This window comes from Embiotoca jacksoni, unplaced genomic scaffold (assembly GCF_022577435.1).
Source record: "Embiotoca jacksoni isolate LCO1_2020_lvr unplaced genomic scaffold, fEmbJac1.0.p SCAF_17, whole genome shotgun sequence".
In the NCBI taxonomy this organism is placed as follows: domain Eukaryota; kingdom Metazoa; phylum Chordata; class Actinopteri; family Embiotocidae; genus Embiotoca; species Embiotoca jacksoni.
Genome location: NW_027185307.1, coordinates 11,896,093 through 11,923,545, shown reverse-complemented (window position 1 = coordinate 11,923,545; position 27,453 = coordinate 11,896,093). Strand labels below are relative to the sequence as shown.

Genomic DNA, 27,453 nt, shown 5'->3' with positions numbered 1-27,453 from the left:
GCTTTGGAGAGGTGAGTGGCTCCACTTCGTTAAAACTCCATAAGAGGCGGCACCAGCACCAAGATCAAAGACAGGCATGCACAGACCCAGAAAAAAAAACTCTGCACCTCTGCTCCTATTTGAAGCAGAAGAAGTCAACGCCGTCGAGGGACAGCCAAGACGGGATCTTAAAATGATGTGCAGAGGGCTTGGATTATTTTCTTCACATGTCAATCTATAACTCTCTCCAAAAAGGGCAGGTGGTGAGTAGCTGAGGTCATCCCACAGCAGGTGATAAACAAACACCCCGGAGCACAAACGCACCGCACACATTGGACACATTTTCTCTGTTCTCCTGCCAAATGATAGCCACCTTATCTTATCTCTCACGCCCAAACAGACAGACAGGTTCTCCCATTCCCTTTAAAGCTTTTCCTCCCGTTTATACCGTACGGAAGCACACATGCACACACACATGCACACACACATACACACATACACACATACATACACACACACACACACACACACACACACACACACACACACACACACACACACACACACACACATACACACACACTTGGGAAGAGATGATAGTGTGAGTGAGATGGTGGGCTGCTATATCAGTGTTGGGACGGGTATATATTCCTGGCTGCTGCTGATAAGCCAACTGATGCCTTGCCTTATTTAGGCAGTGCTCACTGCTGACACACCAGCAGAGTAGCACACACTGCATGTTCTCTGACTGTATGTGTTTGTTGAGCAGTCTGTGTTAGTGTGTGAGGTGTTCCTGTGCAGGAATAGTTAGGTACTGATTAAGTAAATGCATATAGATAGAAGCGGGTGCGCATGTGTATGAAAGAAAGACAGACAGACAGCCGATCCGAGCTAATTTAGGGCGAAGACAGGGTACACCCTGGACAGATCGCCAGTCCATCACAGGGCCAATTATGTTATGATGTTAATAATAGTTTCTATAGTAAACACTTTTAAATCATTCATTTTTGGTCTACTCCACTCCTGCACAACGTTTTATATCAAATTATCCAATAAAATCCAGAACTGGATCACCAATAAATCCAATTCAAACTCCTATCTGTCAGACGTCATGAAAATCTACAGGTAATCCTCATGTGACAGTGCTACAAACAAAACTGTCCCAAAATGACCTCACAGGCAGAGGTAGAAATGTGATGGCGGTAAAAACGTAACATTTTGCTGATTGCTGTGATGAAAAAATAAATATCATATAAATATCTCCCCTGCTTATTAGGTGTTGGTTAACCTTTCACAAAAGCCCACAATGTAATATAACATACAGTGTCGGCCTGCCTGCTTACAGAAGGTTTGTTTTATTCATTTCTTTTAAATCATTGTTGGAACTGTCGAAAACTCATCAAACTAATATTACCGTATTTCTGCGCTTTGCAGCTACGGTAAGGTCATTTGAACACTTCTGCTTTTATGAGATAGCATAGGCAGTAAAATTTAGGCTCGGAGCTAATGTCCATTAGAGTATTAAAGGCCATTACAGTAGATTACACAGTGTATACACGGACAAACTGCTGAGTTACCATGATACCTAAACTGCTGATCTGAAACAAAAACAATTGATGGGAGAAGCATCATGACTCGGTGAACTTTTCAGTGGCACAAACAGTCACTTATCTCACTTCACAGGCCTCATACAGAAAAACACAACACAAACACCCACCCACCCACAAACACATGGACACACCAAGGAGATGTGTGTAGAAGGCCATTTCACATAGATAAGGGGCGGCACAACAACTGTGAATGAGGGACACAGAACTCCACTCCACTGCATCACTCTGTATCGATTGGCTGATCAGGAGCATGAGGTCATCAGCTCCACCCCAGAGGCTGATGGGACAGCTCTTCTGTACAGTAATCCACAGGGGAGGGACGGGTGTGTGCTCTCTATGCCCTTTTTATTCTGCTCTTTTTTTATTTCTGTCCACTCCAGACTCTTCGGAAATGTCTTGCTCTGCAAATTCGCCGTATCTGTCAATCTTATCCAATGAACATCTGTCACCTGACTTTTTCATCTCAATTCATTTGACTCTCCATCTCCTCTACTAACGCCATCTCATTTCCCTCTCCTCATTCACTGTGGATGCACTGGGTACGCTCCACATTCAAAAGACAGAGAGTCATGTGACCAGAACTGGATCAATACGAGTGCATCTTTTGCCATGCACTGTACTGTATGATGAGACTTGCATAACGTGCTTACAACAGTCTGCCATTCTGGCTGCTTGCAACACAACCGCACTCATGAAAAGGAAAAAAAAAATAAAAGCATCTTGATTTTAGTAAGGAGGATGGAAGAGCTTGTTTTGAGATTTCCAGCTGCACATGATACAGCGGCATGTACCATCCAGTAATCTGATCACTTACTTCAGCACAGGGCACCTTGTTTGTTGCCATGAGCACATTGTATCAGCTTGAATGCTTTTACTTTGGTTGCTTTAGTGGCATGCAGGAGATCATGTGTTTCCTTTTGAAAATTGTTGCTCTAATGCATAACCAGAGAGCAGATCAAATGGCTCTTTCCTTCAAAACATTATCCACTTTTCTCTTCTCTGAGTAGTTTTAGCTCAACCTCATTGGCCTTCACTGACACAGATGAAGACCCATAATATCATGGGTCTTATCTGTGGAACAAACAGTATGCAGAGCTTTAATACCAAACATGTTAAATCCACCTTATGTAATCTGTATCTTATATCCCTGAAATCTGCAGAATAAAGCATTTTCTCCTTCCACTCACTGCCTGACAGGAGTTATTGTAATAGAAACGAATGTCTTGATATTATGAAAAAGCCTACTATTCAGGGAGTTAAAATACTCATTATATTTTGTGTTTCTAATATTGACCGTGTCAATTTTATTCCATTGGTTAGGATACATTGTGGATTAATCATTTACTCCACAGTATGTTGAAATAATGACACCCTTTATATATTGCCAAGAAACAAAGTAATAATTTAATATTGTTTAGCTGGTCTGAACAGCAGCCAAGAATCATGAAAATATCTCCACAGTAGTGGCTCTAAACATGGCAGTGTCAGTTTGTTGTTCAGTCTGTTGGATGAGCCACCTCTTTGGCTCTGACTGAAACATCTCAACGACAACTGTATTTATTGCCATAAATACCTGCACAGACGTTCATGGTCCCTAGAGGAAGAATCCTACTAACTTTAGTGACCCCCCCCCCCAACTTTTGTTCTAGTGTCACCAGGAGATTGATATTATTGTTTGTTCGTGAAATGTCTCAAAAACGATTTGATTCATTGCCATGAAATCTAGCAGATATTCATGGTGCCCAGGGGAAGAACCTTACTGACCTAAGTGACCCCCCCAACTTTTCTTCCATAGTCCCCATTACATTTTTAGATTTGTTTTGGTTGTGAAATGTATCAGCTACTGTATTTGTTTGTCATGAATTTTGTTTATGATATTCATGGTGCCCAAAGGAAGTATCTGATGGGGTCAAAGCAGGTCAGAGACTTCACTTAACCTGAGAAATGTCTCTTTGCTCGATTGTTGGCACAAAATATTACACAATCATTCATGGATCCTGGACAAGGAATCGTAGCAACTACTTAACAACTATTAGAGATTTCATTGCCATGAAATCTGGTAGAAACTGATGTTAATGGATGAATTGTGATGACTTTGGTAATCCTTAAACATTTTATATACATCAGGTCAAAACTTTACTTGTGCAAGGATTTACGAACAAATACCGGAATTTTGTATTTTCCATTGTGTTTAGTGCTCATTAGAAAATAGTGTCATTTTAACATGACTATATAAACCATAGAAAAGCAAAAACAAGGAGAAGCTGTGCTCAGTAAGATAAAAGACTAATTGAGCTGATAATTGATCCATTAAGATAAAATTCAGAGGTTGGTTGATTTTGTCTCTTTTAATTATTTGACTGACAACTATAGAACTCACAGTGTTTGTGTGTGAGCATGAGTGTCACACACATATCTTTGCTTTTGAGTTTTATAAATGCTCGTTGATGTGCTTTCATACATGCAAACTCTTGTGTACCTCTTGAGCGACAGAGAAAAAATAAAAACATGCATGAATGCATAGAGACCTTTTCACAGCTTGTACACATCCACTCAGTCTTCAGTCTAATAATTCCCTGATGCAATGAAACTAGAGGATGTCAAAGCGATGCTGCATACCCTGAACTGTGTCCCAGTAGGAGGGACGCATTAAATGAAAAGGTCACGTCTCATCCACCTGTTAAAGAGCAGATGCCACATCAGAGCAAAACTTGGCAGGGGGGGGCAGGTATCGTTATTGGGCACACAAGATGCACTTGGCATTGGCGCAGGTATGGCCATACAGCTCACGCACATGAACTCACTGATACACACAAACCTCAAATGCAACGCAGACACACACACACACACACACACACAAGATGCCTGAACCCTCTCCCTGGGAATGAAAGACATGGGCAGAGAATAGAAACAGAACCTTTTCCAGGGATGATCACACTGGCAACACAAAAGCCTTGACTGTCGATGATGTATAAAGGTCGGAGCTGTTGTCATGGGACTCCACTTACACAAGACTGGCCCTTCAATCAGACCAGGAGATATTTGTCAAACAGGCCACTGCTGTGACTCTTCAACAGTGAAAATAAACCCCTGAGGATGTTCGCCCTTTCTTTTTGTGTGTTTACACAGTATACACCCACATGCACATACAGGAGCATGAATGAACACACGCACAAACACATTACCTGGAAGCTGCTATTTCCACTTTACTCCTTGCAATGGCTGCAGCCCTCTGTGCCCCCTCCACAGCCCGATCTACCTTCTCTTTGGTTTTGGGGTTCTTAAGAGGAATCAACTGCTTTCGTATTCCACGCACCAGCACATTATTTTTGTACTTCCCTTCTTCTTTGGTGCCATCTGGGAAAACCGTGCACCCGTAACCATGGCGCTTGTTGTTAAGCCATTCCCCTTCATATTTCATCCCGTTGGATCTCTCTGAAACACCAAATCCATTGCGCTTGTCATTCTTCCACTCGCCCATGTAGGTCTCAGTCGTGGTGGCATCCACATGGTCCTCCAGAGGTAGGTCTTCATCTGGCAGCTCGCCGTCACCGATGGATATAGTAGAATTGGCATCACTGGAACTGATGCGGCTCATGGTGGCATCACTTCTCGCAGAACTGCGCTTGCTGGAGATTGAGGTCCGAGAGTCAGACTTGCGCAGCTGTCGGAGGCTACCAAAGAGGGAGCCCCGGCGGAACAGACCCTTCTTCTTGCCAGTGACAACCTCGCTGTCTGAGTGGAAGTTAAGGACAAAGCCACCGCGGCTGCCTGTTGGCGTGTCTGCAGGGGAGGACAGGTCCTGGAGCACTGCACCGTTGCTCTGCTCGGAGCGCAGGGAGGCCATTGACGTACGAAGCGGGGAGCGGATGACGGTGGCCATGCCATAGGGAACACTCTGACGCACACCGTAGCCATGCCGCATCCCACCCATCCACTGGCCTTGATAGGTACCTGAAGAACAGGTGGATATGGATCAGTGAGTTTCAATAGTCACAATTACTGCATACATCCAATCCTGTAAAGCAGTGGTTCCCAAACGTTTTGCTTAATGATCCTTTTAAAAGAAGCATTTCTACTTGTGACATGTTGCACATGTCAATAATCTGTGAGCAATTCCACCAAAAATATAATTATTCTTCTCAAATGGTGTATTGTATTGTACTGAGATAAAAGTCTGGAACAGACATAAATCATCCTGTGACCCACTGGAGGGGTTTGTAAACTACATTATATAGTCTGAAATACTGCAATACAACATGGGAAATCTTATACCAATGCAAATATAAATAGGGATATATCAGCAGCTGACATTTATTTTACAGTGTTCCACATGTAAATTGTTGAATATGCATTTTTCCACAGTTTTCCATAATTTGAAAAAGCCATGCTTTACTAGGTTAAAATGTGCAGTATTTACATAAAAGAATACAAAGTGGCATGACTTTAAAACCACAACATAGACATCAAAAGCCATAAACAGCAGAATTCCTTCAAAAAAACTCATGGCATTACATATTTATAGTTAACGGATTTGGAAATGTTCAGGATCATCAGACAGGATTAGATAGCACTATTTGGGCAAACTAAAGTGGTCCCTCACTTTCTGCAAAAGATTCTCTGTTACCCATCAGTTCCATGATAAGATTATCTAAATCGAGTGAAACATAAAAAAAAACCTAGAAAATATCAAGACTGATTGCTACAAAATAAACCCGTTTACACGGTATAGTTGTGAAAAGTAGTGCTTGCACCAACATTGATGACGATCTGATTTTACAGTATGCATGTGTGAAAGCTTATCTTGTTTTCCAAAAGTCATACCAGGCTAACATTTTCCCACAGTGAGTTTGAACTTATTCTGACACTTACTTATGGTCTGTTTCCTCTGTTGCATACCTTGCATTTTGTTGGCCAGATATTCTTTCTATCAGCACTAAGCCCTTAAAACAGCATTACATATGGGAACAGAGAAGCCTTGCTGTAGGGGTGCAGAATATATCGGCTAATGAAATGTTTCTCTCCTTGCACTCAGATGTGGGATTGTGGGCATAGCTAACTGAATCGCAGAGATTTGATTAAGGTACTGATACTGAGGATCTCTGGGGATGAATGTGAATCACTTAGCTAGGAGCCTATTTTCAGGCAACCACTAACTCCCCCACTGACAGTAGGCGCATTCACCACCATCCGTTGGTCTGTGACGACAGGGAATTGCTATGAGTCACATAATGAGAAGAATACTTCATTAATCCCATTTGGTGCTGCTGAGCCCAATCACCATGTGCTGGCCTACTGTAGCTTCTTCAAAGCATTAATTACAATCCTGGTCCTGATTTTAATTATAATAAGATGAAGAAAGGCTTGTAAACCCATTGCTCGAATCTCATTTACCAATACAATTAAATAAGCCATAATGGTCAGATTTGAACAGAAAATGATACACTAGCTTGGGCCGGAATTTAGATGGATAAACAGTGTGAGATTAACAGGCTGGCTCTGCGCTGCAGTTCAATTTGGTGACCCTGCAGATCAAGTCATCAGGATGTTACAGGGTCAGACGGCCAGATGTTCTGTAGATCCTCTAGGATCAGCTGATTTCCCAAGCCTAGCAATCTGTAACCATCATATGTGAGGCATTTATTCTGCACCATAAGGCCTCTCTTAGTGGAGATGATGCTCACAAATCACCCAAAAGACTCGGATGTTTTATAACAAGAAAAGAGTGTCGTAACACACATCAGGCCCACTGGTTTCCTGGGATCTTGTCTCCCTGATGTCTCTCTGTATCTGACAGGTCTTTACATAAACACAATCTGTGAACACACCAACGATTACTCAGATCAAAGCTCGGGGAGGGGTCTCACTGTCACTGTCCTCTCACTATCAGCTATTTTGTGTGTGACTCAACATAGCTGAATGTGTAGATGAGAGATCAATTTGTGTGTATTTTCAGCTCTCTAGAAAATGTCTGCAATGGGTTATAGGGACAATGAAAATCCACTTGTTTCCACAACACATTCACCTGCTGTGCGTTATCCAGACACTTGCAGAATGACTTAACGGGTACCAAAATTATCACCTTCTCATGTATTAATAAACAGGTTGTATTTCCTTTAAAGCAGTGGTATGTGCACCCTTCAAGAGATGTGCTTCATGCTTTAAATGTTCAAATTTGAAAATGACAGAGAAGTAGGTGCTAGTGTGGCTATAATTGGATTCCAATGTACTGATTTGCTGTGATTTTAAAAACTCCTTCACCAGGAGGCTTGGTGCCACAGAGGAGGAGTCACTCTCCTCCCACTGACATATGAGGAGCAACCGGTAGTTGCCAAATCAGATGCGTCTTGGAATAAAAGAGGGACCATGGTATCCAAACAACGGTAAAAAAAAAAAAAAGAAAAAAAAAAAAAGAAAAAGAAAAGTCAGTTTTGGGGGGTGAATGATGCTGTGCCTGACCACAATGCGCAGTGCGCAATCTCAGTTTGAACTCTTATATCAGATGAAGATTCTGGCACAGAAGTATCACCATTAGCCTTCCTCAGTTTCAGTCTGAGCATCCTACACACAAGCTACATAACACATCAGTTGCACCAGTTAAAGCGACACACACGTTAAACAAGCGCTGTGACATGTTCATAAAACCTGGTTTCTTACCACCGTCGCCATAGGTTTCGATCCCATATCCATCCTGCAGCCCGTTGCTCCAGGTACCGTCGTATCTAGCAGGTGTGTTGTGGCTTTGCCGGACGCCGTACCGACCCTTAAAACCATGACTCCACTCTCCTCGGTACATCCACTTTCCTTTATTCTCCACACCGAGCCCATGCCGCTTCCCCTGGGACCAGTAGCCCTTGTAGGTATTCCCGCTGGGCCAGGTGTACACCCCTACTATCTCAAAGCCGTGCGACCAGGACCCGGCGTACTCGCCCTGGCCCTTGGGTCCGGTGCAGATGCCGTGTCCGTGGGCTTTGCCATCCTCCCACCCCCCGCAGTAAGTGCCGCCGTCGTCGAAGTCAAACCTTCCGCCCGTCATTCAGATAAAGACTGGAAATAAAGCAGATCGAGCGCTGCTGCAGACTCAGGCGTCTCCAGGACCGAGGTTGGGGGATCCAGGACCGGTGGTGTGATGAAAAGATGAGCCAACAAGATGATGACTAGAGGAGCAAAAAAATAGGAGGGTGAGGACAGTGGACTGGTACTTCAAGGCACCAACATGTAATGCAAAAGGCATGCGTAATGGGAAGTGTAAAGGTATGAATGGTGGGCGTCATTTACCGGAGGCGCACGCCGGATTCTCCGTTGAGTGTTGTTAGTCTCCCCCCTCTCACCCACTGATCACAGAGGGAGAGAGAGGTATCGAGACCCTGCTGAAGAAAGGCACTGGGCCAATCGCAACGTCACGCCACAGGGACCTCCCACTCTCCTCTACCCCCCCCCCCCCTCCAGTGAAGAGCCTGGCCGCCTCAGCCCCGCCAAAATAAGGCACCACATACGCCAATCTGTACATTTAAAAGACGCGCCTCGTTTGACATAGGTGTAAATATCAACAGTAGCAACAATATCCCCCCAAATCTGTCTGTGATTATCAATGGTGAGTTTGTATTTTGTTATTCTTATCATCCATATTACATAATACTATGGCCTATATTTTGGAGGGATCAAAGCCATTTATGACAGCTAAATCATTCAGTTTTCGTTTACAACGTGCATATAAGTGTTTTAGTTCAAATGCCCGCATAGGTCTTGAAATTACCAAGCAAAATTAAGAACTGCATGAAAAAAGTCTTATTACAATAATACTTTTATTAATGCCTCATTTAGATGAACATGAAATAAAAGTTCCCACAGTTTAATTGGTTTCAATTGAATTTGCACCACCTTACGTGATAGTGACCTTTTTGTGACCACTTTCTGTATTGGGGTTGTCAATATAGCTTGAGTGGACCAACGTCAGCCTCAGTGTTAAAGAAATGGATAAGAGCGACCTCTGCTGTACAAATGCATTTACTGTGTAGTCAGTAACGACGTAAGATACTGAAACCAACGTAGTATGTAGTATTTCTGGTCGTTATTTATAACTTTGTAAATTATCGTACTTGAATTTTAAACTACATACTCAGCAATAATGCATATATCTAGTAAAGGTAAGCTAGAATAATAATTTGAATGAATCATGGGTAAAATATTTACACTACCAGACGTACCAACAACAACAAAAACAGCAGAAGTGGACGACGAAGGAAAAAGGAAAACTTAAACAATAACCGCGAGAATGTACTCATATTGCAAAAATAAATATATATATTTTCTAAAATGAATAGGTAAATCTTTCAGCATAAAATTAAATCATTTAACTTTCCACTCCGAGCCAGCAGGGGGGAGTATTTCCTCGGCTGTGACGAGGTGCGCTGCCCTCACTTGTCCCCTAACAGACTAACAGATAAAATGGCGTCGGAAAAGAGCTCTGAATGCCAAGAAGAGGGAGCAGCTCTTCTGGAGGCCGACTCAGAACAAGATGCTCCTCAGCAATGTGGCGCAGTTGCAAAACGGGACGAAGCCAAATTAACACTTTATCATTGGACGCAGTCTCTCAACTCCCAAAAGGTGAGGAAGTGTCGTTTAGACGTTTCAGCACCACAATACAGTGGACAGCTCCCCACCAGTGTATTAATTACAAAACATGTCTGTGGATGTTTGTTTAGCTTTATATAACACCTTCATCCTTGATAGTTGAATTAATAAAACCGATGTACAGCACATCATGTTCATGATATTTATCAAGGGAAGACAGCAGTTTGTTTACCTTCCACGCTTGCAGTTTTTAGAAGGGTATCAGCATTTCAGCACCACAGCTCAGAGGATAATTTAAATGCCTCTGGTGTCTTTAAACTTCTCTGGGATACAATAGCTTTCAGACAGCTTATTACTACTGGACATTGCTATTACTTCTCCTGGTAAAATCTGGGTCTCCTTTTTAAAACCCACTAACAATACAGTCCACATTTCATTCCAAAGCTGTATAATCTTTCCTGTTTGTAATTTCTTTGCTGTGATGTTTACATTGAAGCAGCACCATAAACACATTACAAATCCCAGAGAATATATATTTCATGGCAGAGGCCAACAGCATTGCTGTGTAATTATTTATTTAAAAATTCAAGAGGGAGAAAAGGGAAATCAACAATAGACTATTTATATTGTATTTATATTGATTTTACTGGTGTAAGTACTGACAGAGACAGTTGTTGCTTATCAGGTGCGTCTGGCCATAGCAGAGAAAGGTTTGCACTGTGTGGAGAATGATGTGAGCCTACCGCTTAGTGAGCACAACGAGCCATGGTTCATGCGTCTGAATCCTACCGGCGAGGTGCCAGTCCTAGTCCACAATGACGACGTCATCTGTGACCCAACACAGATCATGGACTACCTGGAGCAGAACTTCAATGATGGTGAGACTAAATGAAATGGATGTCGGTCTTTAACAGACCTGCAAGCCAAAGCTCTTATTTACAACAGCATAAATAATACACCACAGCACGAGGTCAGCTCTTTATTTACCCATTTTACTGTTTACTTTAGTTCATGTTTGTGCGTTTTCTTTTTTGTTGCAATTTTTCTTTGTATTGCACATATGTTCATTTTTCAATGATTTCATTTGTTTTAAATTTTCTCTTGATTTGCACTGATTCATAATAGCTATGTTCTAAGGGTCTGCATCCAATCGACTTAAAAGGAGGGGAAATCTGGTAAGCACAGAGCTGTTTCAGCTCATACCTGAAATGTTGAAATATTAATATATAACTTGTCCTCATGTGTTCTCCTCAAGCCATGTGTGTAGTGTACAATCACATGTTGTATTAACTGGATGCTCTATTGTCCGTGGTAGAAATCAGCACTTTTTGTTAAGTTTTGAGAGATCAAAACTATAAAAAAGAAAAGCAGCAAATCACACCGCTGTCTTGTCTTTTCATGACTTGTGTGTCTCCAGATGGCACTCTAAAGCTGGTGCCAGAAGAGGGCAGCACGTACTATCACCGAGTGCAGCACTACAGAGAGCTGCTGGACTCACTACAGATGGATGCCTACACCCACGGCTGCATCCTCCACCCTGAGATCACTGTGGACTCCCACATACCGGCATATGCTGCCACATGCATACGAAGTAAGGCCTCTTGAAATAAATAGCAGTATAAGTTTGTGCTCCTACATCAACGTACTTTACGTCACAGTTTCCATTCAGTCGAACTGAATGTCGCAGAGGTTGTGCTGACTTTTCTGAGTGACACGGATACTGCTGCTTATCTTAAACCCTGTCTTACTTTTTAAAATTATCTATTTAAAATCAGGTGGAGGGAGTACATTGAAATTACTGTCTGTGTAACTTTACTTTGACGGGCAATGGGACCCTTTTTTGTAATTTGGTTGTAAACCTCTGAATCTTGCCACCATATTGTATTACTTTATGTTAATATGAGATTGTTTAGAACAGACAAGCTGATTAGTACTATTATCATAGACTGCATTTATTCATTTGACAGTGACGTTTGGTTGTACAAACATCCACTGTGTGCCTCAGCCTTTCTAACATGCGTCTTTGTTTTTGTTTTTGTGACAGCACAGATTGGAAACACACAGTCCGAGCTGAAGAAACTGGCAGAGCAAAACCCAGAGCTTAAAGATGCTTATGTAGCAAAACAGAGGCGCTTGAAAGTAAGTCATTCAAGCTAGCAGAGTGCCAAAAATGTTGGTATTTACATTTGAGATTGTAACCTCCAAAACCCATGCTGCCCCACTGCTACCCTGCTGCTGCATGAATATCAAAATAGTTTGGTAACTTCTGGCACTTAGAGGGCCGTGTGGCTCTTAGAGTCATAGAGAGGCACATGCTGTAGTCAAAATTCCCTTCTTGTTCACGCATTCACTAACCCCTCCATAAAATACACTCAATAGTAATCAACACAAGGAGCAAAATGGAGGGGCAATCCAAAAGGCCAGCAACCTGGGAAGTACAACACAATCTGGCTAATGAGAAGTGGTGAACTATAAGTACAGTGTATACACACTGAGGGGGAGATGAGCTTAGTGGTAAGGGGTGGACTGATAGGCGAACTGGAGACTGGGCACACAGAGAGACAATGGTGACCTCTGGTGGGTGGTAGGAGTGAAACAGAAAATGAAAAACTAAAAGGCAGAATCATAACATGAAGTTTATTTTCTGAATCAAACTACAGCTGAAGGTAAACATTTTATTTGTAGATCTGTAATGGGTGTTATGTAGGGTTTGATAGCAATGACTTTTGGTACTAAATAATTGGTCCAAAAGGGTATAAAATTAAGGTAATACAACTATGTGTTTTAAAAACGGTCTTTTAGATGACAATCACAATGTTTAATAGTAACTGTGCCTGATGCAAATGTTTTTGCAGTCTAAGTTGTTTGACCATGATAACATGAAGTACCTGAAGAAGCTTCTGGATGAACTTGAAAGTGTGATGGATCAAGTGGAGACAGAGCTACAGAGGAGGGTGGAGGAAACCCCAGGTAACAGCTTGTCACATAGCAACCACTGTACTGCTAACAGATACAATAAAATAAATAGCACATCATCTTCAGTCAGCCTACAAGGTGCCAGTGGTGACTCATCCTAATCAGTCAAACATGTTTACTCCAGTATCAGTTTGAATATCATGTTATCTTCCATTCTTACACCCTCGTGTTTCCCACTCTATTCTCCTCCACTTGTAGAAGAAGGGAGCCAGTCCTGGCTGTGTGGCGACTTCTTCAGCATGGCCGATGTCTCCTTGGCAGTCATCTTACACCGCCTAAAGTTCCTCGGCCTCTCCCGGCGCTACTGGGGCAACGGTAACCGCGTCAACGTGGAGACATACTATGAGCGTGTGGTGGAGCGCCCGGCCTTCAGGAGAGTGCTGGGCCACGTCAACAACATCCTGATCTCTGCTGTCCTTCCTGTGGCCTTTCGCGTTGCTAGGAAGAATGCGCCAGTTATTGTCGGTACCACGCTGTTGATAGGCATTCTGGGAGGAGCTACGTACCTCGCTTTTCTGTACATGAAGAAGAGGCTGACTGCCTTCAGCTGAGGGAGACCGAGGTGGTTTGGGACCGAATAGGGGTGCAACAAATGTCTAAAGTCAAAATACATATTATATGATCAATTAAAAAACAGTATTAATATTGAATTATAATAAACCTTAAATGCTTTCTGTGTTGCTGGTTGCACAAAATGCACTTTTAGCCATCTTAATACAGTTTGTCAGTGCTTCGTTGTATGCAAAAGGATTGACTTGAAGGATCATACTGGTGTTTTTGCATTTTTTTGTATCGTCATCAATCACATATATTATATCTGGTGAGTCATCATCTAAATAGCACTTAGTTCAGAGGAAATGCTTTTATAAGATGTCTGGCAAGTAAACAAACATGTCTTTTGGCAACATTATTGGCCTGAAATACTGTCAGATAATGAAACTATGATTGCTTTTTGCATTGAAAAGGCTATGAAAGTTGTTCTTGGAACCTAAATGGGCAGATTGTTTTTTCCAGTCCTTGTTGCTGACCATTAATGTCCAATTCCTCGCTGGCAAACTTCAAAATAAAAGAATCTGGACCATCCAATCACAAGATATCACTGACATGAATATAAAAAAATATTTATACTGTACTGAAAGTAATGGAAATAACTGCTGTCTGGAAGAATGTGACATGATATTTATGAATCCAATATAAAAGGTCTACTTGACATATGGACTAAAATGTGCAAAAACACCACTATGATCAATCAAGGCATCTTTATGTGTACTTAGATTGTTTCTGAGAGCCTCTTTTGTTTGGCCAAATGTGTGCTTTTCATTTGTTGTTTCATTTATGTCAATATTTGCATGTTGGGAAATTAAAAACTTTGAAGTGCACAGTCTGCTTTCCGTGGACAAGTTCAGCAACACTGAATATCCTGATCTGCCCTGCAGTTGTGTAATGTTTGATAGATAGATTCACTATGTAACTGCAGTTGAATGAATCCTTTTACAATCTAATTTACATATGCAGACCATCATGTCCAACATATGTCTGAAATTAAACTGCTACCAAACAAAGTCCACTGTTTCCTCTCATTCAAATGTAATTGAGAATGGCATCAAAAATTCAAAACCCAGCATCATTTAACAAGCTATTACAGAGTACACAGGTTTTAAAAACGATTCAGTAGAAAAAACACCCAAAAACCACTCACATTTCCCAGTGAGTCAACATCTACAGTAATCTGTTTGTGCAGTCAAAACCTCCAGGCCAACACAGACATTTAACATATGCTCAACTTTGATTTAAACTCCTCCTCACGTGAGCTCAGTCGCACATAAAACAGACACATGCGAGACCTTTCAGCAAAGTCTGGCTCTTGTTTTCAGCGTCCAGGGGGGCTGGGTAATGTAGCTGTCAAAGAAATGCCTCACACGTGTTAAAGCCACATGAGTTGAGATGTCAAAAGAACATAAGCTCATACTGGTGTGCGAGCTTCGGAAAAATCATACTCCTGCAAATAGCAACCAAAATGACATCAGTTCTGCTGCGGAGTTATATCACATGGGTGCCACTTTGAGGGACAAGGGCCAAAGTCATAAATAAAGTTTAAGTAAATAAATTCTACTGCACTGATTCTACTGTAGGAAAGTCAGTGACCTACATTTCAAATATATTTGTGCCATCGCAAAATTACCTTATTAGCCATTGTGCAACTTCATTACAGAGACACTATCAAAAGAGCACTTTGCATGACACAATATACTATTATATCAATAATTTAAATGCGACCAGATAAGGATATATTGTTAGACTTCATCCAAGAGCTTTAATTATTATTGACATGATACAATAGGTCATCAACGAAGAGAAATCAAAAACCTGCTACTGCAATCAAATAGAAGCTTGAAAATGCATTATTCTCGCTTGTTTATTAGAAAGAAGCAAACATGCATATTCTCCACTAGAGGACAGTGTTTCCCTAGACAACTCTCATTTCTGTGAGACTTATGACAGAATAAGATTTACCCTATAATTCACAGGGAAGTGGGACATGCTCAGTAAACTTCTGCATGTTCCAAATATCTTATATTTTCAGAAAACTACTGTTTATAACATGTAGGTTGTTATTGATGCCATTTAGGCAGTGCTTTGGATAAATGCACTTTTGGGAGGACTTCTATATATTGGAGCAATATTACAGCCAAGGGTCTTCTCAATTCATAACAATGGTGACTGTTTTCTTTGTTGCGGAGTCATTACAATCTATCATTTGAATGAGCAGTCAGTTTATGATCGTATCATTTAACAGTCCTGAACACCTCGGCCAGACACCTACAACAAAAAAATTTGGATTGCTCCAAACACTGTGAGATGTTTAAATGAGCTGGGTTTGATGAATTAGCACATAAATTTAAAAGACATGTTTCCAATATTTAGAAAAATGCTCACTTCCTTGGCTTTTGGTAAAATGTTGATCACAGGCCTAACCTTTCCTGCCAAAACCATAACTGCAAGACAAAAGATCTGTTTCCTCATTGAGGCTGAACTATCAATCATCTTTTAAATTTAAGGAAAGTTGATGAATGTTGGAATTTTGACATCCCCAAATTGCAGGGTGCAGAATTTAAATTGGCTAGTGACCTGAAAAAACAAGTATTTTTGGGGCCAGATTACCAAAACGATTGTGACTGGAGGTGATGCTAATGATTCTACTTTGAGTAGAATGTGACAGAATATAAAAAGTGTGGCTGACCAAATCGACTAACAAAAACAATTATGGTGACCATACAAAAATCTTCACATTTGGCAGAATTTAAGTAAAACAAGTCGACATTATATTGTGATTTTACCAGTGAATTATGGCATCTGTGCTCACGCTGTTGTTTTAGGGAAGCAGTACCATGAGAGGATTGAGAGGGAGGGTTAAAGAGGCTTCCAATGTTTGTAAGGAGTATCGTCTAAACACAAAAATGTTTCTAAGTGTTCTCAATGGCCACAATTAAAGCTGAATCACAGGGAGGGATGAAAGGTCAACTGAATATCGATGCACTCTTTGGGACAGTTGTGCCTTGAAGGCAGCCGCTTCCATTACTTTTGCTGTATACTCCTCCTCCATGCTTTCCCACCTCGGTGCACCAGGCCAACCACAAAGAACGTTACAGAAGTGGTCAGACACACCATCTTCATTTCAAACAAACAAGCACCTCGTTTGAAGCACACTGATGCCGTTAATGTTCTTAGGCCCTCTTCATGACTGGACGTGTGTTAGGTGGGGGATTGGATGGGGCAGGCTTTGGCAGGTGTGTAAGCTTTCACAGACCCCCAGAAGTTGCCCGTCTGTATCTGTCTTACGCAGCTAGGTCGAAGCAGTGTCAGAGGTTCTGTGACGCGTTAAAAATGAGACACCACGCTGTGGCTGACGTCCTCGATGATGTGGCATTAGATTTTCTTCCAAAGCCTCTGTTATGGCGCACCATGTATGCCAGCTGGTAGATTATTTGTATTCCCATTTAGAGCATCTTTAAACCTCATTGGTGTTTGGAGATGGTGACTGGCATCAGCTCAGACCACTAAAACAGGGCTGTATGCAGTCTCTTTGCTTCCATTTAAATAAACAAAATCAACTGCGTCTCAAGGCATCACCAACTCCCTCCTTCCTTCCATGAACTCACTTTGCTCTGAACACAGCACATCTCTTTTTGCTTTTCCCTTTAGAAAGTGTCTTCGTCAGACGTGCTGGGTGGGGTAATGCAGATGTCTGTTTCGGAGACGGAGAGTTGCATGGAAACCCCCAGCAGACCTGCAGACAGACAGAGATGAGAAAGATGGAGGCTTGTGGTAGATACAGAGTGTATGGATGGCTGAGAGTGATGGATGGAAATAAGATGCTGGGTGATGTTAGTGAGAAGGGGGGGAGGGGTCAAGGACAGAGCTGTCCTCAGGGTTGAAATGACTGGGACAAAATATCATGCAGCGAGGTGAGAGGTAGAGGGTGAACTGCTGTAACGTAGGAGGGAACAACTCAAATTAGGGCTGTTAATCCAGAGCAAAAATTAAATGACTTTGCAAATAAGACAAAAATGTGGATGACAAAAACAACATACTTAATCAGCTCAATTTATTCCTCATTGGAGAAATAGTGATTTTGCCCGAGCAGGGATTTCTTGCTGGATTGAAACTCTCTGTGCGAAAAGTGAGGCAGGTGGAAAGTGGCGTGATGATGCACACATTATCCAACAGTTGTGTTGGATGTCCACAGACAGGCAGGCTGGGTAAACAAAAGCCCACGCAGCAGTAGCTGACAGCCGACTTGATGTGGCTCTCGCCTCGGCAACTGAGCGAGTGGAGTGGAAACTTCCAGACACTTCTTTTTTGCAATTCGGGGTTGTGAGCAGCGGTGGCGGAAGATTTAAGGAAAGATGGGATACTGTAGGAAATATCATGAGAAGACAAAAAACAAGGATATAAACCAGAGGCACAATTAAAGAATGTTTTGGTGAAACATCATCTTGCCAAATCTTCCTTCAAATCCGCAGTTTTTCTTGTTCTCTGACTGGACGAGACAAATGTAGATGTTGAAGAAGACGTTGTAAAGACACTACTTTACGTCATGATATACTGGAATGGAGCAGCAGCTAGTTGGCTCTTTGTGCAACAGCATTTCTATCACTACTATCAAATCAGCATTGTGGTTGCATCGGACATCAATATCACTCTCTTCTATTCTGCTGTTACTTTTCCTCTGATGGTTCCTTTGGACCTACCGATGAGGGAAGGTGTCCAAAGTCTGTTGGCACTATCAAAGATGTTCTGAGAAAACCACCAACCCTTTCCAGAAAGCCGCCCTGACCACCTTCCAGAGTGTCTGCGATATACTGTTTGCTGAGTCGACAGAGGTGGGATCTCATGATGTTGACACTACTGTTAAAATGACCCCCCGCTGGCTCGCCCTTCACAGCTTTATGATGAAATCCTGTGCCACCATTCATCCCCACATGTGCTCCTCAAATATTTAAACTTGGCCTACATAAACAGTGCAGTGCAGGAGAGATGATACCCGAGCAGACCTGCTGCATTATAAATCTCTGTTCAATTGACCAGATGTGGCCAAGTCAAACACACCATCAGGTTTTTATTGTCTTAATGAATTTTCTGTGTATGATGGGTTTGCCATGACCATGCAAATTAGCCAATGATCTCAGCCAGGGATCTGAGGTGATGGGAGACACAATTTTTCCAACTTTTCAGCTCACATGTGTCTGCTTGGAAAAGTACAAGTTTGACAGGTGCTGTTGGAATACACCAGTTACTTATGTTTAAAGTGCTAAAACAGAGTCCATTCTCAGTTCTATGTGCCAATTGGAAAGAAATGAATGGCAGTCCTGGTTTTAAGTATTGTCTGTCTTGCTCCATAGGTTAGTGAAGGTCGCTCCACCTGCTGTGTATGTCACAGTGAACAAACCCTGTGAGGGCTTGCTGCAGAGGGCCCATAGACGGATATCCTAGTGTAAATACTGAACCCACCTCTCATTTTCAGAACATTTCCGCTCCCATGACCCTCCCAGGCAGTAAGGTCTGACCCTCCGTGCAGGGAATTAAAAATGTTAAATAACACGTGCCACCTGCTAACACAAAGGGAGGACTTGAAATATAATCATAGACAGACAGGTAAGTAAGAAAAGGTAATTGATTGTGAGTTGGAACTCTTCTTAAACGTCACATAATATGCCCACATAAGACCAAATAGTGCATGTATCTTTGGGTTCACCTGCCATTTAGGTGGAAAGTGTTTTTACTTATAGACCAGATGTGTATGTCAGTCCAGCTCTGTCAAAGTAACAGCTACAAAGTTTCAGTTTTATGTGCCAGATTTTCTGCATTTAAAAGGTGTACAAAAACAGAAAACTAGACATTATGGTCTAACTTGCAACCAGTCCATAATCAACAGCCAGCTTAACCCAGCCAGCTGAACACAACAGCACAGTCTTCGCCTCATGAGGAAGATGCAGGCTTCACATCCTCCTCTAAGTCTGAGGAAAACTGGGATTCTGAATTTGGTTTTATACCAGTGACTTCAGCAAGCCGTCAAAGTAGCAACATCTCAAATAAGACAACGCATCAGTCTTTACCAGGAGTAATATTCTTCATCTTTTGGTAGAAGTTACCTGCCTCCTGCTACTGTTTGTCCCTGTGCCAAGCAGGTCCACACCTGAAAAGTCTCCACTGAATGCACATAAACAGAAATCAAACCTCCACGTATCTTTGCAAATAAGACATCTCCAATTATACATTAATTTGGAATTATTGTGATTATTTACTGGAACTTATTTACAGAATACTGAGAAGATATTGAAGAGACCTGAGCTCAGTCAATCCCCAGCTGCATTTGTTGGGAACCCCATCAATGATTATGTTCTTGCCTTGTCAATGGTTGTCTGAGGCCCCCGTTTGGAGACATAGCATTTAATTTCTAGGAGCACGACACTGTCCTTGTGAGGTACTTTACTGGCAGGTGAAAAGAACCAACTTGCCCCTGCACTGATTTGGAGGATAGAGGGTCTACAGGTGGAGGAGGAGTTGGCAGCAAAAACAGCAAAAGGTTGAGGTATTGTTACATTTAGGTTAAATTTATAGACCCACTTTGTCCTATCCAGTTAGCGGAGCTATTCAACACTTGGTTTACACCTACTGTAGGAACATTTTGAAATATTTTAAAGCATATCAAACATAGAGGGTAGGAGGGAGACAGACGTAATGGGTCTGCAGGGGCTTCAGTGAGATATAAAGTATAACTGTCTAACTTGCCCCTGTGTTTAGCAAAGGCTTAATGGTAATGCACAACCTGGTAAAAAAAAAAAAAAAAGTCTGGTTAATTTGTGTTTAGTTTCTTTTAGTTCTGCACAAGGAGCATTTCTTTTAAAGGACAGATCACTTAGCTAAAGCCAACTATACAGGTACATACACACATGGAAGCACACACTCACATTGTTCTGCTGCCCATTGATCTAAATGTGGCACTTCCTGTTAGAATGATATTACTAGATGTTAACTTCTATATGAATTTTGATTGTAATTGTCTCCTTCTGTAATGTTGATGTGCTTGCGATGATGTTTTATTCTTTACAGAATCATTATTATTTGCCCAATAAATACAATCTAAATTACCCAGTGCTCCTTTTAATAACAATACACACAAAACATTGAACAAATTTAGAAATTCAAGATCAAGGAAGTGAAGAAAACGGAAGGGACTGAATTGATCAAAATCAGATGAGTCATGGTGCTCCACCAGCAGCTTGTAAAGACACTGACTGAACACAATGCAGTCTATTGTTTGTTGCAAAAATTATTTCCAGAGGAGAATTTTTGATGGCAATAAAAATTATTTGGAAACAAATCGCGTTTTAGGGGGGTTGTATATTGTGTGTGTGTGTGTGTGTGTGTGAAGACATCTGACTCTCCCTGTGATTGTTCTGTATGTAGCCCGTGAGATACTTTTAAGATTGTGGGTTATTTTTGAGCCTTTGAACCGGTGGTATAGTTCTTTAAATGTCCACTTATCTTCAGAGACACATTCCCCTTACAGAGATGGGTCAAAGCTGGAATATTCTCATCAGTGTGTCACAAATTCCACATCTCTGTTACAAACCAACATGCTATCTTCAAAATGGCTGCCAGAAAAGAAGCTTAACTCAGAGTGCATTTACAACGGAAAAATGTTCAAACCTAAGCTCAACGGGAGATTTTATATAATTTGACAACAGTGAATGCAAATTGCTGTTGAGTGGTGTACAAATATTTTTTTTCCATTTTAAAATCATAATTAGACAAAACATGATATGCCATTAAATTATGATTGTCGTTTATATTTCGGTCGTTTGCAGCATTTCTACCAAATGTGCAATGCATGGCTCTTCTTGCTCCAAAGTGCAAAGTAAGGTCAACTAGTCGTACTACCAACAACTTGTAGAGGTCACTGGGGACAAACCGAGAAACCTGGAGGATTATGTTCTGAATTTGGACAATGAAATGAACACTTTATATTCAGCATTAAAATTAAATTGACTATACATGCATGAATTGCTTTGTTGGATATCAGCCATAACATGTGTAAGAATTTAACAAAGACATGAAAACATGCTGACTGTGTGGATTATCTCGGAGAAGTGAGCAGGATAACAGGTGAAACTATATATGGTATTCTAAGCAGGCACTGGAAAGCAGATTATGCATTGGCAGGATTTTTGCGGCCTCATTGCCAAGCACAATACTCGACATAATGAGAAACACTTGTTTCAAAATGAACAATCCACCAAGCCACACAGCATTCAAAAGCAACCAAGGGAGCTCACATTTGACTGTATATCATTAACATTGATTATGTTTAGTGGCCTTGGCTCACAGCCATAAAAATATTCCCATACACCATATCCTGTAAAGTGTTAAGGTCTGTCAGTTTTACAAATGCCTGAGAGGTGAGGATCACGAGTGGAGAACGGGAGGTATATGGTGCAGTATTTTGAGGAGAAAACAAAACAATTCAAAGGAAATGAAGAGAGTAGACTGCAATACAAGCCGTATTCATAACTGCTTCCCAGGAAACCGGCCTTTCTCTTTATTGCTGTCTTATGGTGAGGTGGATCGCTCTCCATCTAACGTGAGATACTGTTGCAGCAAGAACAAATGTTTCTGTATGACCAAATATTGTCCAAGAATAAATGAAACATAAATCAAATGGATGCTATAAAATCACATCTCTGTCTTTCTGAGCACGACTGCATGTTGACTATGGTGGTGAAATGATAAATGGAAGAAATGGCTGAGGCGCAATCATTCTATCAGTGGGTTCGTGTGATGCCAAAGGTCAATGCTGTGCTTCCCATCTCTGAAACAGTACTTGGACTACAGCACTGGGAGTGTTGGATAAAGATTAGGGAAACTGCATAGTAACAACCCTTCAATCAGAAACAAAGACATCTATACACAGTTCTTCTGTGTTTGTTTTCTTTGAAGACAATTTTATAATGTTGATTTGTAGAAAAAACTAGAAATGCTGCCTCTAGTGAAAATAAAATGGGCATTAAAGTTTCTCGTTTGGCCGTGTATCTCTGCAGTATTTCACTGTTACAAAGAGAGGTATTAAATGGCATAGGGTTTTATTGACACGGCTGTATCCATGGAGGATTAGAGAGGTCTGTTTTCTCTGAGTAGCCTGAGCCCATTAACACTAGCCAAGTGGAGAGAGACATTTTTTTTCTCCACTGCTTGGACTTCTCCATCCCAAAACTCCAACTTCTGAGATGAATTGCTGGCTGTAACTCTGCCCAACGAGAGAAGTGATAGGAATGATTATGTGCTGAAATTCTTCCTGTAAGGTGCTTTCAGGCATGTACATGCTCGATGAAGGTCTTGTTGCGTTTTACAGCTACTTAGCCTCGCTGGGTTTAAGGACAATAAATTAATAAAATGGGTTTCCTTATCAATTTAATCTGGGTGAAAATGGAAGTGTTAGCAAGAACATCATCAAGCTGTAAATAGTGACTGTTGTAGTTATCGGCCAAACTCTGGGGGAGAGACAGAAGGAGCCAAACTACATGGTGGTTTGGTCTGGACGGCAGCCTGGTGATTCTGATTTGAACCACAGGAACTGACATGTTTTTATTTATAGTTCCTAACAGATCATTTGAGATTAGAAGTAGTGCAGTGACCTCAAGAGAGCACAAATCTGATTTTAGTTGAGCTGGCAAGTTAACATTGTCATGCTTTCATTCACAATGAAAAGGTGACATGCCACCAAACATCATATTTCTTTCTTCTTAATTTGGAAATATCTAACTCCAAAAGACAAGGAACAGTGAATGAGCATTTAGAACTATGGTGTGACAATAAGCTACACACAGAAGGTGCCTGTTCTACAACCAAACTATTGCTTTTAAATTTCAAAGGCTTGAAAATGTGATATAATGTTGTTACCACTGATGCTCCACCCAACTTTCTGCAGGGAGCACCAGAAGTACTACAGATAATGACTAAATGACCTGTGGAAGAATACTGCTACTGCACTATCCTCCACTGAGTCAAGCATGTTGCAATTTGGCAACGCCCAAGTTTGTGATGTCAAAACACCTGCTGTGACAGAAAATTTTAAACTGATCAAAATAAGTGTGGTGGAAAAATCTTAAATCATGGCCCCCTAACAAGCAGAGAAATGGGCACAGCCCCTTTGACTGCGCTTTTTGCACTTTCTGCTCTTGCCTGCCCACAGCACGGCACACTGTCCATCTTTTTATCAGGAGGAAAACAATGAGAAGTCATTCTATCGTGGCGCTAGCAAGGAACAAGACCGAAGAAAATCTGTGGCACTTCTGGGCATCCATTAGAAAAGAGTCTGCCCAGCCATTAGAAAAGAGTCTGCCAATCAGAAAAGAGGGTCATTGATATCAATGCGCCCTGAAGACATAAAACAGCCAGTCAATGTTGGAGAGAAACTTAAGATAGGCGGTGTAAAACTAGATTTAAATGGTTTTTGGTACATAAAGTCTAAAGAAAATCTTCTTATGATATCAAGAGTGTAAATAAAACACCGGAAAAGTGTAAAAAAAAAAAATCGGACTTTTATATGTTCAATTCTGTACATATTTGTCATTGTAAAATACAACGGCCTTAAAACGTGAAACTGTTAATAGATCTTCTACTTTCTGTAGTTGTCCTTTATATTGCTGCATAGAAATGGAGCTGAGCTGAGCTTTGGCTCCTTTCCACTCTTATCTGCCAGAAGGAGGCATGGGATACTTCAAGCTGTGGTCCCTGATAGGGAGATTGACTGGGAAGGCTGAGTAAAGAGCACGAACAGAAACATGTGTCACATGCAGTATGTTTTTTGGACTGTTTAAGTCAGTGAACAAATTATACTAAAAGTAGAAATTAAACTTCAGTGCTTCACAGAAATTGGTGTTCAGACCAGCAGTCAGTAAAAATAAATTAGCCATGTTGTCCTCTGTTTTCTTACCATGGCATTGAAAGTGAGAAGTGGAGAGCCGCATCGTGGCCTTTATGCTTTTGGAGATTTGGTGTGAGGGCTCCATTTATGGATTTGCAGCACTGTACTAACTGCACCCAAACCAACAAACTGTAAATGCTGAGTTTCAATCCTCTGAGTCAGACCTCTCTGAAACTGATGCCATCTAAGTGATTCCTCCAAATGCTGTGTTGAGTATGAATTCATGTGTGTGAAGATTAATTAGAGCAAAACTCACTCTGATGTGAAATTAGAAAATGTAATGCACTGGGATTTCTATTGTTAAGAACAAGAACACAGCTGCTGAAAATAAACGAGAGAGAAGGCATTTGTATTGTCCTTCAACAACGCATGTTTCAATGATGAACTGTGAGTGTTCAGGTAGGAATGTGCGTGCCAATGCTGCAATGTCTTTAAAAGTAATAGGATTATTGTTCAATTGGACCAAATACAAACACTTGGTCGTCCTTCCCATCCATCATTTCTCTCACTATTACATTTTCACTCTGAGACAGAGTTAGAGGACAAGCAAAGAAAATGAAACATAATAAAAGAAGAGATAAGAGAGGCAGGATAAATGTTGAAAATATAAAATTATGGACTTGCTGATGAACATGGCAAGAATAAGCAGCAAAATATACATTAATGTGACTCTTAGGAAGACAGAAGAGCTACCGTTGACAAGATGTACCAAATGAAAGGCTGATGAAATACCTGGTAAGGGAGAAGTAAAATGGAGAAGCAGCGTTCAGTTTTTATGCTCCACATATCTGGAACAAAGTCCCAGAAACGTGCAGGTCTGCTGTAACCCTCATCTCCTTAAAATCAAGACTGAAGACTTTTCTGTTTGCTGCTGCCTTTCACTGAACCAACTGCACAGTAACTTTTATCCTATTTTTTTTTTTTTATAGCTTGCTTAGTGTTTTAATGACTGTTTTTAATGTTTTAATCACCGTTCTTAATTATTTCTACTTGTCCTTTTCTTTTGCCTTATGTTTTGATGCTTTTAATGGTTTTATGTGAAGCACTTTGAATTGCCTTGTTGTTGAAATGTGCTATACAAATAAACTTGGCTTACCTTACAACTCCACTTAAAAAAAATTTGAAGTGTGCCTTCAACATCAAATGCACATGCGACAAACAACTGAAAACACTATGTAGACAATATTTGATCTTCTTTGACTCTTCCCTGACTCTTCAGGTAAATACTGCATCTGTCTCTCTAGCTGCTAAATTATCCACTATATCTTATCTGCAAGATGCTAACTTTAAGTTTGTTTGCTGAAAACAGCTGGCTGCAGCTAGAAATTATGCTAATGAGGGCAATAACAGGGAAGTTGTAAACTAGAATCCAACAATAAGACAATAAAACATTTAGCAGAGCTGAGGGCAACGGTAAGGTCGGGTGATGTCTGCAGGTTCACCACAAATGTGTTCAGGCATACAAAGAAATACTTATAATAGTCACTTTACATTGTATATTCTCACACCATGCTATGCATATTTTGTGTAATATGTGTATGTGAATTGTGTGTTTGTGTTTCAGACTGGTTGCCCACTATCAGTGCTGCTGCGGACAACTTATGACACAGAACATGCGTAATTGAGTATTGGAGAGCATGTATGAAGTCATTATTTTAATGAACCCAAAGGCAGACAGACAAAGGGGGAAAAAATAGGGATTGTCCCTTATGGTACCCGTCTCACCCACACCTCACACTCTAACTACTACTCTGTCCATCCCAAAGTCGATCCAGACTCGACTCAGCACAACACAGGCTGTGGCCGCTGTCCTCCCGGCCAGACACCGCAGGTCCTGAGTTGTCCAGCTCACCTAACAGACACCAGTGACAGGCTAACCACATGTAATGTGCCCATAAAGCAGTGGACCAGGGCAAAAGACAAATCAAAATAAATTCCATCACCATCTCAGTGAAGTGAAGTGAAACTCAAATGCGCCACATAAACAAGAGGAAACACCTGCACAGTTGGAAAGTATTTTTTGTTTAAGATGGAGAATCAAAACTGAACATCTGAGGGGTAAGATGAGGTAAGTGAGGGGATTGTATATCAGATAATTAAATTGGCCGAAAATGTGGGTAACCATTATTATGATTTTGGGTTGGATGATGAATTGAGCTGGGTCATTTTATTTCCATTCAATTTGACTATTGGTTAATGGGTTTCAATGAAAAGTTTGTGCCACGTGGCTCCATGTAGTAAGAAAGTCTGTATAATTAACCAAATATTTACCTGAACAATAAATAAAATCATGTGAATACTTTCTCTTTTGGATGCCTCTAAAACCCATAGATATGCAATAAACTGGTTTGGACTATAAACAGCGTCATGCTCTCTGTTAAAAATCATTCTTGTTTCGTATTAATTGAAAATACTTTTTCAAACAAGATTTTTATTTCTATTTGGCAATGAGTTGAAATTATACTCTTATACCTCTCCAATTGATGACTATTGTTGCAAAGTGTATACACAAACTTGTGATTCCAGAAAGAGACACTGTTGTTCCATGGGGTTTTGGAGGCAAAGCTAGCTTACATACAAATGAAACATTACAGAATGCAAATCTCAGTTGGACATCAACATCGGCATGTGCACACATACACGTATTCATTTCACATGTAATTCAATTTGTTTCACTCCCCATCTGTTGCAGGAAGTTCTGCCAACAATCCTCATAGGCCTATTTGACAATCTCTCTCTCTCTCTCTGTACATTATGTAAATGCCCCTGTGTTTGTGTTTGTGTTTGTGTGTGTGTGTGTGTGTGTGTGTGTGTGTGTGTTTTCTG

At 41.0% G+C, this 27,453-nt stretch overlaps 2 protein-coding genes across 2 annotated transcripts in view; one reads left to right on the top strand and one right to left on the bottom strand.

Moving 5' to 3' along the window:
* jph1a (junctophilin 1a) overlaps positions 1-8,953 on the bottom strand; it is a 31,007-nt gene extending 22,054 nt beyond the window's left edge. Inside the window, exons 1-3 of the mRNA XM_069151651.1 lie at positions 8,868-8,953; positions 8,247-8,746; positions 4,775-5,543 (exon numbers count right to left, since the gene is read on the bottom strand). Coding sequence (XP_069007752.1) covers positions 4,775-5,543; positions 8,247-8,625 — 1,148 coding nt within the window. The 5' untranslated portion in view covers positions 8,626-8,746; positions 8,868-8,953. The remainder of the gene's footprint in view (positions 1-4,774; positions 5,544-8,246; positions 8,747-8,867) is intronic.
* A 1,018-nt stretch (positions 8,954-9,971) lies between these two features.
* On the top strand, positions 9,972-14,225 carry gdap1 (ganglioside induced differentiation associated protein 1). Its single transcript, XM_069151652.1, has 6 exons — positions 9,972-10,196; positions 10,849-11,041; positions 11,581-11,754; positions 12,208-12,302; positions 13,019-13,133; positions 13,338-14,225. The coding sequence occupies exons 1-6, from the start codon at positions 10,038-10,040 to the stop codon at positions 13,688-13,690; spliced, it is 1,089 nt and encodes a 362-aa protein (XP_069007753.1). The 5' UTR covers positions 9,972-10,037; the 3' UTR covers positions 13,691-14,225.
* Positions 14,226-27,453: the final 13,228 nt, after the last annotated feature.